The following is a 14,447-nucleotide window of genomic DNA, read 5'->3' as shown; positions in this document are numbered from 1 at the left end:
CCACTCTTCCCCAAGCCTGTAGCGCTGCATGGGGTTGTTGTGGCCGAAGTGCAGGACCCGGCACTTGGCCTTGTTGAATCTCATACAGTTGGCCTCGGCCCATCGATCCAGCCTGTCCAGGTCCCTCTGCAGAGCCTTCCTGCCCTCGAGCAGATCAACACTCCTGCCCAACTTGGTGTCGTCTGCAAACTTACTGAGGGTGCACTCGATCCCCTCGTCCAGATCATTGATAAAGATATTAAACAGAACTGGCCCCAGTACTGAGCCCTGGGGAACTCCGCTCGCGACCGGCTGCCAACTGGATTTCACTCCATTCACCACAACTCTCTGGGCCCAGCCGTCCAGCCAGTTTTTGACCCAGCGCAGAGTACACCTGTCTAAGCCGTGAGCCGCCAGCTTCTCTAGGAGAATGCTGTGGGAGATGGTGTCAAAGGCCTTACTGAAGTCCAGGTAGACCACATCCACAGCCTTTCCCTCATCCACTAGGCGGGTCACCTGGTCATAGAAGGAGATGGATGGATAGATTCATCATTTGTTTAGTATTTCTCTTGGAATACAACATAGTTTGACTGCCACATAATTCCTTGAGTCACCCATTTCCTGCCTTTTTAAAAAGCCACATTAATTTTTCGAGGATGCTGGCACCTCACCTGAGCTCTGCAAACTTCCAGAGATAATCACTAATAGTTCTGAGACTGCTTCAGCATCTCAAGAGTTTTGAAAGACCCTACTTATTAAAAAAGAAAAAGTGAACTGGGTATCATTCATGTATGAGTAAATAACAGAGCATTATTCACATCCTTGAAACTGTTGGATTTTTGCTATTTAACTCAGGTAGCAGATGCCTACTATCTATCACTCCTACATTTTTCAGCTGACAATGAACAGCTCACATTGACATGTGAACGACATGTAATAGCAAAGAATACAAGATAGCAGACTATGGAGGACAAGTTTTAAGTAAATTTAATACTAGTGAGGTCTATTCAATCTTCAACATTTCATTAAAACTTCCCAACTGCATGACAACTTATGACATTAAGAATGTGAATTTTATTCCACAAACGTATCTGAATGAAGAGCTCTCTTGGGGCATAAGTTCATTTCACTCAGGTCACCAAATCAGAGCTATAGAAGATGAAGATGTCAGCAGTAACGATTTAGCTTTACAGTAATCAATACACATACAAAATCACAGCCATTCAGTAAATATATAATAGCCAAAGCTTACATTACATAAATTGTCCAAGTGGGTAACACATATTGTCTAGCCTTTGCACAGTGAAAATGGTGCTCCATTTCACTCCTTCACTCATTACCTTCTTGTTACTTAACACATAAAATTCCAGAAATCCACTGAGTCTTCTCTCCAGTTCCTAGAGTGTGCTTTTGCAGAAATCCAATACTAAAAACTCCTCACTTAAAATTTCCATTCAGCTATTTTCTGTATGTCTTTGATATCTCTTCCACTGCTTCATCTCATCTCCTCAAATAATTTGGCCAAAAAGTACTTTCCCTAAAATTGAGATCTTCCTTATTTTCAGAAACTTATATGCAACACAATAGAATAAAACTAAACCTATTCAGTAAAATGTGCGTAATTCTTCTCACATGTAACACTGCCCTTGGGTGCAAATTTTTCCCCTAAAAGTTTGTCAAAGAAAAATCCCTGTCAAGTCAAGCTTTAGTCTTCTCCCCAACATTTTCCATTTTCTATCGTATTACCCAATTGCCCCTTTATTGCCCCATAGTGAACGTAAATGAGTCGTCAGTCATTATCTCACTATTTTTGTTCTTATCTTTCACCTACTGCTGCGCTATCTGAATATCCTCTTCACTTCAAGAACATTTGTAAAACAACCTTAAAACCCCAGAATAGTTTTAGAATCCTTTCTACAATACAGCATTAACAAATTATAAGACTGAATTTTGTTTTACTATTTTTCAGTGACTTTTGATTTTAAAAAATGCACTATAGTCAAAAGACAAAGACTCTCTCCAAGTTTCCCCTCAAACGTGTTACTGTTATATTGCAATTAACATCAGATTCCAAGGCAATGTTCTAAATTTTTCAGTGTTTTTAACAAAAACATCTGATTCCGTCCTATTGCTGTCATACATGGTATTTCATGAATAAGAATGTTCTCCTTAGAATTCCCATACTTACACGTCATAGCTGTATCTCCCCTGAAAAGAAATTAACAAAACTTTCTGATGGAGCAGCGGGGCTTTCTAACCCTGTTTGTTTAACTGATAATTAGATTCTGAGTTAATGGCAACCTGTCACTTGTTAGAACAGACTCACGCTTTTCCCCTCGACTTTCCCTGACTCTAGAACAGTAGTCACGAAAGTAGTTCAGGAGATCCTGAAACTCATGCTTGTCTGACAAGGAAGCTATAACAAGTTTTTCTGGTTACCAATGAAAGATGAAAAATGGATTCTACCTACCTAGGAATGCCTTTCCTACTAAAATGAGAACACATTACAGAGATAGAAATTGGTTCAATAAATATTTTAATAGCTATTCACTGAGAGAATACAGGACTAAACATTATAGATGGACCATATTTTTGTAATGAGCAGTTCTAAGTCACTTTTTTTCTTTTTGTTTTCCCCAGCTTAGGTAATATGTGGATTAAAAACACCAGTTCCTCTTTCGTTTCCTTAACTCTTAGCATTCACAAAAGAACCTTAAAATGTTTACAGTGTACAAAAGGAAAACAAAGTGATTATATTTATTGTTACTTTCAGTTTGCTAATGCTACGATTGCAAATTTCTTACAGGTGACTTTCGTAATTGCAAGAAGTGATGTTTGACAAAGTGATATTGCATTTTCTAGTAGTTTGAATTCTCATTTCTTTTTCAGCATATCTAAACATTTTATAATGTCATTTAAGGATTTACATTTTTAAGGCACCTGAAATACCTGCTTTTAATTCAACAACTGAATGAAGAAAAGCTATGTTGCCATCAAAACTGATTGTCACATTTCCTCAAGCTGTTTTAAGGAAAACAAATATTAGATGACTTAGCAGGACAACTGATAGATTGGTGAAATGTAAAATTTTAAACTTTTTTTTTTCTAAATGAATATATGTTTAGGGATTCTATGAAGTATTAATTGCTTGTCTATTTATTCCTTGCTGTATAAAACTATTCTATACTTTTTTTAAAAAATAAAAAATAGGCATTTAGGAGCTTCACAAGTGAAACCTTTTTCTGCTTACACAGTGCAGTAAACCTTAACCGCTGTAAAAGAACAATTTTATTCCTGACTGTAATTTATTATTCTCTTTTCCTTTCTCTATTCTCCAGTTGCCCACATGTACATACCAAAAGTCTAAAATATTTAGAGGAATTCTCATTTTTTCTATGTGCATTTAAATTTTCAGTTGTTTCCTTGAACAATGTTTTACACACAACTATATTCTGTTAGCCAATCCTTTTCTTGAGTGTATAAACCTACTTCAAGTTTGTCTATCAAAATGCTATTACATTTTACATTGAAATCTAATCATACTTTACAAATAATTTTTCCCCAGCAAGTGTGTGTTCAGAAAAATACACAGGCTACATTCCACATGGAATTGTGCATGTACTTCTTTTTTTTTTTCTTCCTTAATCTCTAATGTGCTAGATAACTAAGCAACGTGTGAAACTTACGGCTGTCCAGGCTTCTTTTCTGCATCGAGAACATAGCCATTCATTATGGATTTCATGAGAAGGAACACCATAGCAACCTAGAATAAGAGAGCTGGATTGATTAATATATTCTGCCTTTCTATCTATGATGTCATACAATTCAACTGCATAGAAACACTAGTAAAACACATCTCCTGTGACCAAGAAGACTTTTCCAATCTAGGCTTACTGCTAATTCCACAGTCTATGAAATATATAAATTGGACACACAGACACTCTTCCCAAAACTCAAATAAAAAAAAACAAACAAAAAACCCACTAAACCAAACCACAAATCAAAACAAACAAACAAACAAAAAAAACCCAAACACCCAAAAAACCAAACCCCAGGGAATTTCTTATTTTTGTTAGTTCAATAGCAAATCACCAATTCTCCCTGTGGTAAAAATGTACAATTTGAATTAATGTACTGACATTTATTCTATGCAATTATACTGCACTTCCATGTAAGAATTTCACATGGACTTCTTAGAGTTAACTATTGAAGTCCTACTGTCTGTAGAAGATACTGCAGAAAGTCCATGCATTCATCAGTCACTCTTGAAATAAAAAAGAGCGCAAGGTGAAGGAAATCACCGCATACCTAAAGTCAATAGCAATATTCACAAGTCCTTTAATCCAGCAGGATTTCACCCTGACTGCTTAGTAAGGACATACAAATATCACACAGTGGTTTAAAATACGAGAAGTAAAAGAGAAATTAAATAGCTCAGAGTTGAAACAAGAATCAGAAGTTTGTGATTATTGAAAGTTTACAGTAACAGAAAAGTTAATTGTTCACTATTTTCACAGCAATCATTAACAAGTAATAGAAAATGTAACATAGTTTTAAAAAGAATTTAGCCAGTGATCGAAGCATTACATATGGAACTGTTTTTCAAGTACTTTTAAAGACATACTGAAAGCCTAGTTCTCTATTATTTATCAATAAAACAAAATTCGAAATTACATTTCTGCCAACTGAACAATTAGTTTATTTACTTGCATGAACCCGTACACAACACTTTGCACAGGAAATCAGAAGACTTGTTCCATCTTCTTCAATAAAGGCATTTGATGGATAGTTTTCAGTGTTTTCTTCACTATAAATAAAACACATCTCTGGAATAAGAGGTTTAGTCTTTTCATTTTCAGCCATCAATGTTTCTGCTGAGTTTGCTTCCCCAAAAGTAGGACTTTCTTCATCATGATTGTCTGGCTGGAAAATAAACAAAATTTATATTTAAGTAAAAGAGAGCCTTATTTACTCTTCCTTTTGACAATGATAAAATGACTTCTCCCCTCCCAGCTCTTACACTAACAATGTAACAGTTTTATGAGAAAATTAACTGCTTCTAGGTATTTATCACAGTCATTCTCTAGTTCCTTGATTGTTCAAATAACTGTGAAATCTAGAATAGCACTCAGCCTGCAAACTAGTGTTATTGCAGCAGTGTTCAATGATACTGTACTTCTGCCTCCCTTTAAGCCATTTAACTGGGTCCAGTGCAATAAAAGTTTTCTTCCTAGTTCCTGTGCTGAGGGGATTCCAGTTTAGCACCTTCAGAATTAGTACTATAGTACTACAGCAGCATTTTTAGCTGACATTTGACACAGGAATTCCACAAGCCAGTATCAAACCATGCTCTGCATTAGACTGTTTCTATGGGAATATTATTCCTGAGAACACCTAGTTACTGTGAAAACACTTATTTCTTCAACACTGCAGGAAGGAGACATAGAAGAGGCTCCAATCAAAAGCATTTGAAGATGGACATATTAGGAAATAGCTCAAAGATTCAAACCTATGCGATTCCTAAGATTCACCACCTCAAAAAGTATAACTTCAAGGGCAAGCACACACACTAACACCAATCCTACAAAAACCCTAGTAGAAGGCATACAATGTCTGCAACCAAGGATAAACACAGGTCAACAGAGTACCAGTGCTACTTTTAACAATACTGAGTTCATTTACTTCTCATACAAATCAAATGCATAAGCTTATCTTATTTCTTATTTACTGGAAATGAAGTAGCTGGGCAGCTATTTCACATTTCACCTGGAGATGGAGCCATTAGGATCTTGCCTACCTTGTAGTATGGCATGAGAAGAGTGCAAATGGCACAGTGTGGTTCCTTTTTTGCACAAGCTGCATTGTATTCTTTTTCAGCATTGAAATTGGGTACTCTTGTCTGCCAAAGGTAGACCAGAGGCCTGGCCCATGTCTCTGTCTCTTGTACTTTCTCTTCAATTAAGGTAGTCTCAGGCAGTTCTTAAAGAAAACAAACAATTGGTTACATTGTAGTCCTGGAATGAAGACAAACAACAATAACTTTGTCATGTGTGCTAACAATGAAGATAAAACGATGCTATAAGAAGCCTGTGTGTGAATACAAATGCAGAAGTCTAAAAGAATTATGCATCAGGACAAGCACACAAAAAAGTGCTTTGACATCTGTGTCATGAGCTGACTGCTCCAAATACAGCATAAGAAAGTATGCCACTAGGTCTGCTGTTTACAATTTGTATTCATATCCACAAGACTACGTCTCACTCTCCCACTCCTTAACTCCTCCAACCTCTACCCCCTATCCCTCTATGCAGTCTGCTCTAAATTCCTTATGGATGGAACATGTTGCATCCTGCCAAGCAGCACCAGACAAATCACTGCGTTCACCCAGAATGGCACCTTTCAACTCTTCATGGAAACTGACACTCCTTTTACGAAGGGAAAAAGAGACAAATGTTATAGCCAGGGAGTAATGGGGAACAATCCAGCTAAGATGTAGCTGGACATGCATGGTGGATCCCACTATGGGAAAAAATATTTGGTAATATCAGTGATCTGTTCTGGCTGTTGTAAAAGTTTGTTTTACTTATTAGCAGTGTTTCCATTCAGGACTCTATAAAGCTGACTTTATGAAATTAAAAGCCTCTAGAGAAGCTGGGAAATAAAACCAGACTGAAACTCAAAGAGAAATAGCTTAGTCAATAGGAGTAATCTAAAAATGTAGTCATTTGCTATTGAGAAAGATGTGGAAAAGGGAAAGCTGTGAAAAGGAGACTGGGTATAAAACCCTTGCCCCAGTGAAATCAATAGCATAATCATATTAATGATCCAGAATTTCAGCCTAGTCACGTGTTTGAGCTGGTTGGAAACCTCAAGATATCTTCACAGGCAACCTAGTGACTTTGCCACCTGCGAAATACACAGATTATGAGGAGGGAAATATCTTTTCCTATTCCAGAAAGGAAAGCATTGCTGACAGGAGATGTTAAGTATATTTTTCTGAATTGGGTGTACTTCTGAAATACACTGCTCTGATTAATGATGAGGTCTGTGGTTCTGTTCATTCAAGTGGACAGTGCCTATTAAATCTTTCATGATCAATGAGAAGGCATGCAGGTGTCAATTAGAATAATTAAAATAATGTGAACGTGGGAAGGAAAATGTGGAAAGTTATTGAATAGAACTTTCAGATAGCAAAAAAAGGTCTATAGCATACAGTCCTTTTCTAATGATGTATTTAAGAAAAATTGTTTATTTCAGAAGAAGAAAATTCCAACAACAGAGAAATGTTTAATGAAGCATATTAAACTGGATCATCACATTCCTTCAGGCCATGACTGCTTTCATCCACTTTACCAAAAAGTGGAGGCTTTATGGGTCTCCTCCTACAATAAATTGCCACACATTGCTACAAAAGCACTATAAAGTTGATAGCATTTTTATCAGTGTTGAATAAAATATGGATTAAAATATTTGTCTACAAGCAAGCCAAATGTAGCAAAAATAAATTAATAAATATATCCTGCATGTAAATTTTATTCCATTTTTTAGAGTTTCTCAAGAGAACTAATATCAATTCAATAAACATTTGCCAATAATCCAGGTAGAAGGACAAATACAAAACATCTGCAAAAACGTTGTCACCAAGTCAATATTCAGCAGCAGAGCTTTATGGTGAATAACGTAGCTGCAAAAGAATAGCAGTGAAGAAATAGCTGAACACAAGGAAGAGATGAAAATATAAAATGCCGGCATCAATTGTATAGCTTTCTGAATTACTTATTTTTTAAGTTAAAAGCTTAACTAAGCTTTTCATTAAAAACATTCTGTCCAATCATATTTTTTCTATTGCTTGCCATTTTCCAGAACTGTAAAATAAATAGCTTTGAAATCTATGCCCCTAGTTCCATTTCTATCTATTTAAATTTTCCCTTACAGAACCGTCTTACAAGTGGCTTCATCTTTGCTAACTTATTTTCCGAATTCTTTCTTTGACATTATTTTCTTTCAGGAGCTTATACTGCCATTATTTTAAGTATTTTCATTATAGTTGTGACCTCACAGAGAATTCAGGGCTTGATTGTGCCTTACGAAGAAAACAAAGAGGAGCACAAAATCTGTTGTGAAGGTTTCTATCTTACATCTTCCATATCTATTATCCCCTTTAAACTGACATCCTTTGATTGCACCACTTGTATCACTGCTGAATAATTCTCCTATGAGGGTTGAAGTCTTCACCCTGTACCTCAGCCTATTATGCTCCTCTTTAGTCAAAAATCTATTTTTGGATTTCCAGTCCTGGAATTAATTCTAGGACAATAGCTCTAGTTCTAGCACATAGTGCTCTGGTTTCCCACTGCCTCCAGCACATTGCTGAGTTCATGACCGTAATGGTTCTGCTTTTGGTGAGAACAATATTTATATCTTAATTACATATAAACTCCACAATTTCAGTTCCCTCTTGTGTGATCTTTACAAATCCTTTCCAGACCAAGGGAGTGAAAAGACTGCAAGAGACAGGAATAAAGCTGGCAGCACTCTTACAACATTTCATTGCTTTCAAGAGCTTTGTATTTCTTTTCAAACCTCATTCCAAATGAAGCCAGGGACAAAGTGTCATTTGCAGATGTACCAGACTGCATCTTCCACAACTTCTAAAATATTTAACACTATTTTAATAAATTTATTTTCTCCTTTACAGTATGTTTAGAGCAACTACTTCCAGTTACTTATTGACTAGGAGCAAACCCTCCTCATTTGCCTCTGATCTCTAACATCTCTAATTATGCATTCTATCTCCTTTGAGGTATGACTGTCTTCTCAATGCTCCTTACTGCAGTCTCAGTCTCTTTGCATGAACTACAGCACCCAAGCTCTTTGATGTGATCCTCCTGCATATTACACCCTGCAATCTCTCACTCTTCTCCACCATAACAAGCCCAGAAGCACAGACAGGAAAGGCAAAATATCCACCCTCCTTTCAGAGGAAGACTAGCTAACCCAGTACTTCTTAAAGGAATGTTACACTAACAGTATAGAAAATTAAGAATAGACAGAATGGATGTTCTTAAGGGATATAACCTTTGATTCTCTGTTACCACTACTGTATGGCTTGTGAATTTCAGTTCTATCCAAGAATTTCCTAGGCAACCTCGAGCTTAACTTATCATCTTTCAAGGGCTTCAGAAATATTAGTTCATCACCTTACAATCAACATTCACCCACTCACCCACTGAAATCATAAAATGTCAAGAGAAATTGATACCAAAAAAAAAGTTACGGAGTACGTGACTTCCATTACAGAATATGACAACAATGCTGCCTTCAACAACTTTCTCACCAGCTAGAATATGCAATCTTCTGTGTAACTATTCTACATCAGTAGAATTTAGGCAGTTTCACTTTGTGTGCTTTTTCCAAGGTGCACCAATATCATTGACAGGAAGAATTTCCAGGTCAGCTTCTCAGGTAGTACAGGTGGAGTTACCTTCCTGGTTTCCATGAAGTCAGAGAAGTTACGTACCATGAATAAAAACTGAGAATCTGGTTATCTAAAACAGGCAAGGAAATAAAAAACATCTCTCCAACTGTTTGAGTGAAAGCACAGAGTATATAATCACTTGATGTAACAAACACTGCTGAGTTGGCACAGTTTACAGCCTTTCTTCACTTGTCCATTTGATAATTCCAAAGTACTATTTATGTCCCCAAAAAACTTGGAAAACCTGAGGGGTTTTTAGAATTTTTTTTGCTATTTATCCAGTACTTCTCACTTCCTCTTGTTCTCTTTAACAACTCCTTTCATTACTTACTATGTAACTGAAGAGCGATCAGTGACTTAACATAAAACAAATTTACTTTCCTGACTTACATTGGTATGTGTGGTTTCAGGGTAGACATTCAGGTCCCTCATGTGAGCTCGGTGTTTTTTGACCAATATGTTTGTTAGAAGTATGGAAGTGCCCAGCATCTTCATATGCTTCTATGCAGTGGTACAAAGCACACAAGGCAACTGCAACCTCCAATTGCCTCCATTCAAAATCCACCTTAACTGAGGATTCTCAAAATAAGAATGGAGAACAATTTGTGGTGTCCATACTGACTGAAAAATCTCAGAAGCTCCATTGTCATAAGCAGGCATAGTTTCTACTTCAGCTATGTATCAGTGCTATTTCACAGTACTCAACACCTGCAAAAACCATGGTGAAAGCATCAGTTGCCGCAGTGAAAGAGATTCAAACATTGCCCTCCAAAAATCACACATCTACTTTACAAGACCAGTACGTAATGTTCCATGAAGCACTATGAACATGATGTTTCACTAAAAATCTTACATATTGACATTTTTCTGAAAAAGCCTGAGAATGGTGTCTCAGTTCTGGTACAGCATGTTTTGATGAAAAGTCACTTATGCCACCCTGCCAACCAACAACACTCTACAATACATGCCACTATTCAGTCAAACCTTCTTTGCAATAAACTGGCCTTGCTCTAAGAGCAGCTACCAATGGCCCAAGACAGACAATCTGAAAGATTCAGGGCAGCCAGTGCAGTGATATGAAACACAATGTATGTCTGTGGAGAGCATTTTCTTTGTACAACACATGATGTGGAGCTAGGAAATCTATCTTGACTTCTACATCTCCTGTAACCTGGATCAAATCACTGACACTTCCTCACAGTTCACTGCCAGTAAGCGCATGAACAGGATTCTACAGGTGCACAGCAGAATTTCCTGGTGAGAACTCTGATGTGCCATTTGCTTTTTTCAGCTTTTCAGCATGAAACTTACATTCCAAATTAAGAATTAATCAAGACAAAAGTGAATAATGCATTCTTCATATTCTTTGATAAAGAAACATCAAATCAACTTAACTATAGTACAGGATACATCTTGCTGTCAGAGGGAATAAAAGAAAATACAGGAGTTGAATCTGCTAGCCATGACAAGGAAATTCAATATACATTTGCAGCTCAATTGACAGTTCAAGGGATTGCAAACTCTCATGCATAACACGTGGGCACAATGACAAATACTCAAAGAACCATCTTTAAAGTCTTCAGTTGATCTATTCCTGTTGTTTAATCTCCATCTGAATCGTGACACTCTACTTTAGATATACTAATTATTCCCATAGCAACAAATATGGTATCAATAATTGAGGCCATCACTTCAGCTACAAAAATAAACATCTCCTTAGCAGAACACTTTCCCACACAACACCATGTTCCAAGTGTAAATGTTACACTTAACCTGAAACATAAGTGCTACTTACAGAAATTCAGAATTGCTTAACAATGCAACAGAACTATAATTATCTGATTCACTGCCTTACAGTCAAGCTCACTCTTTTCCTGAGACCATTTGTCCCGGAGAACTTCAGCAGATAAGACACCGTGCTCAGAGGCTGACTACTATGTGCTCACTCCCTACTTCGAAGTGAAACTATGAGAACCATCCAGCACACTTTCTCAGGATGTATTATAATTCCGTAACTATAAAAATACAGTGAAGTGTTTCTTTAACTGCAAAAATTAAAATCCTCTGGTTAACACATGAAGCCTTTACTATCTGGAATGTGACATGCCTGAGGAATTATATGAAATAAAAATTAAATAACCTACACTAAAATAAACCATTTTCACATTAAAAAGGACTGCCTACACAACATCTTGCACAACATAAAAATTAAATTAAACTAATTTTTTTTTAAATATTAAAAAAATAGGACACCGTATAAGAAAGAAAAATGGAGATTTGTACTTGTACCATTGGAAACATCTACGAAGACATGACCCCAAAAACTCATAGCTAAGGCAGATCACTCACAGTCAGGAAACAAAACTAAGTATCATAGAACTTCTATAACCTATCATCCTTGTAAAGTTCAAAACATGACTGTAAGGGTACATTATAACATAAACTCTAATTTCAAACCAGCCCCTACCTTTGCAGCTGTAAATTAAACTTCACATCACCCTTGTGTAATGAGTAAGAGCCATAGGGACCTTCTAAGATTTGGTTCATTAACAAGGATGTGTTACTCAAAGGAAACGAATATGAAATTATCATTCAGAGTTTCAAGAATTCCCTGATGCCAGAGAAAGAAAAAAAAAACCCCAAGATGATCTTAACTTTAAGCAACTTAAAAGGAGCTCCATGCTCAATTATTATTTTCTAGGACAGAAGAAGAAATCTTGGGCACACCATATGTGGAAAAGGACCTGCTGTTAAGCAGACACTCCTTCATTCTGCCTAACAAACACTCGCAGTCTCCTGAAAATCTTGATGATGAGGTATATTTTGTATGTAAATCAGGGCACTGTTCCTCTAATTTACACTTTAATGTTCCATGCATCATGTGACCGATCAATAAACCCCTGAAACTGAAGAAGGCTCAGAGGACACGCACAAGGGCTCTGTACTTTTGAATCTCAGGGAATAATCTAGGGAGTGACTGCCCATAGCTGTTGCAGAGGAAGCCAAATTTACCTCAACATAAAGGGGAACAGAGGGTGGCCTTTGTGTTAGATAAATGGCTGTATCAGCTGGGTGGATCTGCTGGTTGTGTAAATGTTTTTCCCTGAGTTAATCAGAAGATTGCAAATGTCTTCCCGAGCCAGCCAGAGCAGAATTTGGGAATTGTGCATATGGCTCAGTCCAACCTAGAGTATAAAAACTGAACATTGAAGAAAATGAACTTTGAAGAGAGCAACAGGTTTGAACTGACTTCAACCCACATATTCCTTCCCAGCAAACGGTGACACCCAGAATTGTGACAGTGAGCATACACAGACCAGTAATGGGAATCGCATTTATATTGTGATCCAACTGTATATTGCAATTGCTATATTGTGCTTGTATTGTGATTTCAGTACATGGCTGTATCACTCTGCTAATGCAAAATCCTGTGTAACACCAAATATATTCCAGTAAATTTGGTATTAAATATTAAACACTTCTCATGTGGGACATCTGAAATAACCTGGTCAGCGAGTATCAGACTCTGGCACAAGGAACACAGAATTCAGTTCTTTAGTACCGGTACTTAAATTGTATTTATGAGTAAAAAGACTGACTTGAGTTCTGCTGGAGTGTTAGGCATTACAGTTTAAAGCAGCCAGAAATTTCCTGGATAAGATGTAAACCTTCAGAGTTGGAGCATATGTTTAAATCAAGTTCAAAGACCCTTTACTGGATACACTTTGACAATATATCCTACTTGGATTCAAACACCTTATCAATACATCATTAAATATATCACTGATTTTTGTATGCTTTGATAATAACTACGTGGAGTGACCTTCACACGAGAGTGACATTTCTGCCTCTTACAGCCTCCCAAGGAGAGCTTATCATGCAAGTCTGTTAGTATGCACTTTTTTTTTAAATACCCTTATATGAATGAAGCCTGTTTCTTCTAACTTCTGTTGTTTCTGGCTGTAATTGTATCACATATTCATGCTGAAGTCTAAAATGGATCAATACCAGCCCCCCCCAAAAGTATTAATGGGATGATGTAATGCAGGATATTCCTATGTATTTAAAAACATCTCCTTACTGCCACCCCTAACAGTGGTCACAGATCTCGATTCTCCATGAACCACCAGGGCATTTTTACCTCATTGCAAGTATAATGCTTTGTTGTAATATTACTTTACCAGATACAATTCATAATGAGGTTAAATTTTGTTTCCTAAGGGTATAGAGCAAGTGCTCTTTTTTCCAAAAGAAAAGCAGGAACACTTGATGAGCCAATTAATGACTTTAAATAAATGCATAACAGTTGTTATAAACCTTCTTGTATCATACAATAATTCAGCCATAGTGGTACTGATACTATAAGGTGATTAGCAATGCCAAACTCCATACTAGTTCCTGCTATCATATTTGTACCTGAAAAGAATATTTATATAGGATTAATTAATCTCTGTAATGTAATTTTGGATATACCAGTTCACATTAATGCGATTATTTATATGTGTCTGTATCCATTTACATATTTAAGAAAAGTGAAATGATTCATTAAAAGAAACTGTGCAGACAAAAGAAAATTATAGCCCAGAATCTGTTTTGATACAAAGGAAACGCCTTCTATAACAAAGTACTTGCAAACAGTTACTGTGCTGCTCTCTAAGTGGGTAAGTGAATGAAATAAATGTTTTCACAAATGTTATTGGTTTAATAGTTTGTGGCAAACTTGCTCCAATACTCAATACTATTGCTTTGAATGGTTTTTGCTTACTAAGTTAAACTCAAATTCTCAGACTGAAAACATTTGGGCCATTTGCAGAATGGGCTGTTGCCAGTATTTGCTGATTTAACCCAGCAGATGTGAAAAGCCATAGACGCTAATACAGTACAATTTGCTTTTGCCAGTCTCAACAATGATTTTGCTGCTTGGGGTTATGTTCCACTGATGTTTCCTGGCTTTGTGCAGCAGCATTCTCTGCTATGAAGAGCATAGCAG

General features: G+C 36.7%; 1 protein-coding gene across 1 annotated transcript in view; it reads right to left on the bottom strand.

The window, feature by feature from the left end:
* The window catches only part of KDM4C (lysine (K)-specific demethylase 4C), a 276,941-nt gene that overhangs the window by 105,435 nt on the left and 157,059 nt on the right, over positions 1 to 14,447 (bottom strand). Inside the window, exons 12-14 of the mRNA XM_009328050.1 lie at positions 5,777 to 5,958; positions 4,686 to 4,902; positions 3,666 to 3,742 (exon numbers count right to left, since the gene is read on the bottom strand). Of these exons, the coding sequence (XP_009326325.1) occupies positions 3,666 to 3,742; positions 4,686 to 4,902; positions 5,777 to 5,958 (476 nt within the window). The remainder of the gene's footprint in view (positions 1 to 3,665; positions 3,743 to 4,685; positions 4,903 to 5,776; positions 5,959 to 14,447) is intronic.

The sequence above is a fragment of the Pygoscelis adeliae genome, unplaced genomic scaffold (genome assembly GCF_000699105.1).
Source record: "Pygoscelis adeliae isolate BGI_AS28 unplaced genomic scaffold, ASM69910v1 Scaffold45, whole genome shotgun sequence".
Classification (NCBI taxonomy): domain Eukaryota; kingdom Metazoa; phylum Chordata; class Aves; order Sphenisciformes; family Spheniscidae; genus Pygoscelis; species Pygoscelis adeliae.
Note: the sequence above shows the minus strand (reverse complement) of the source record. Positions and strands in the feature narration are given on the sequence as shown.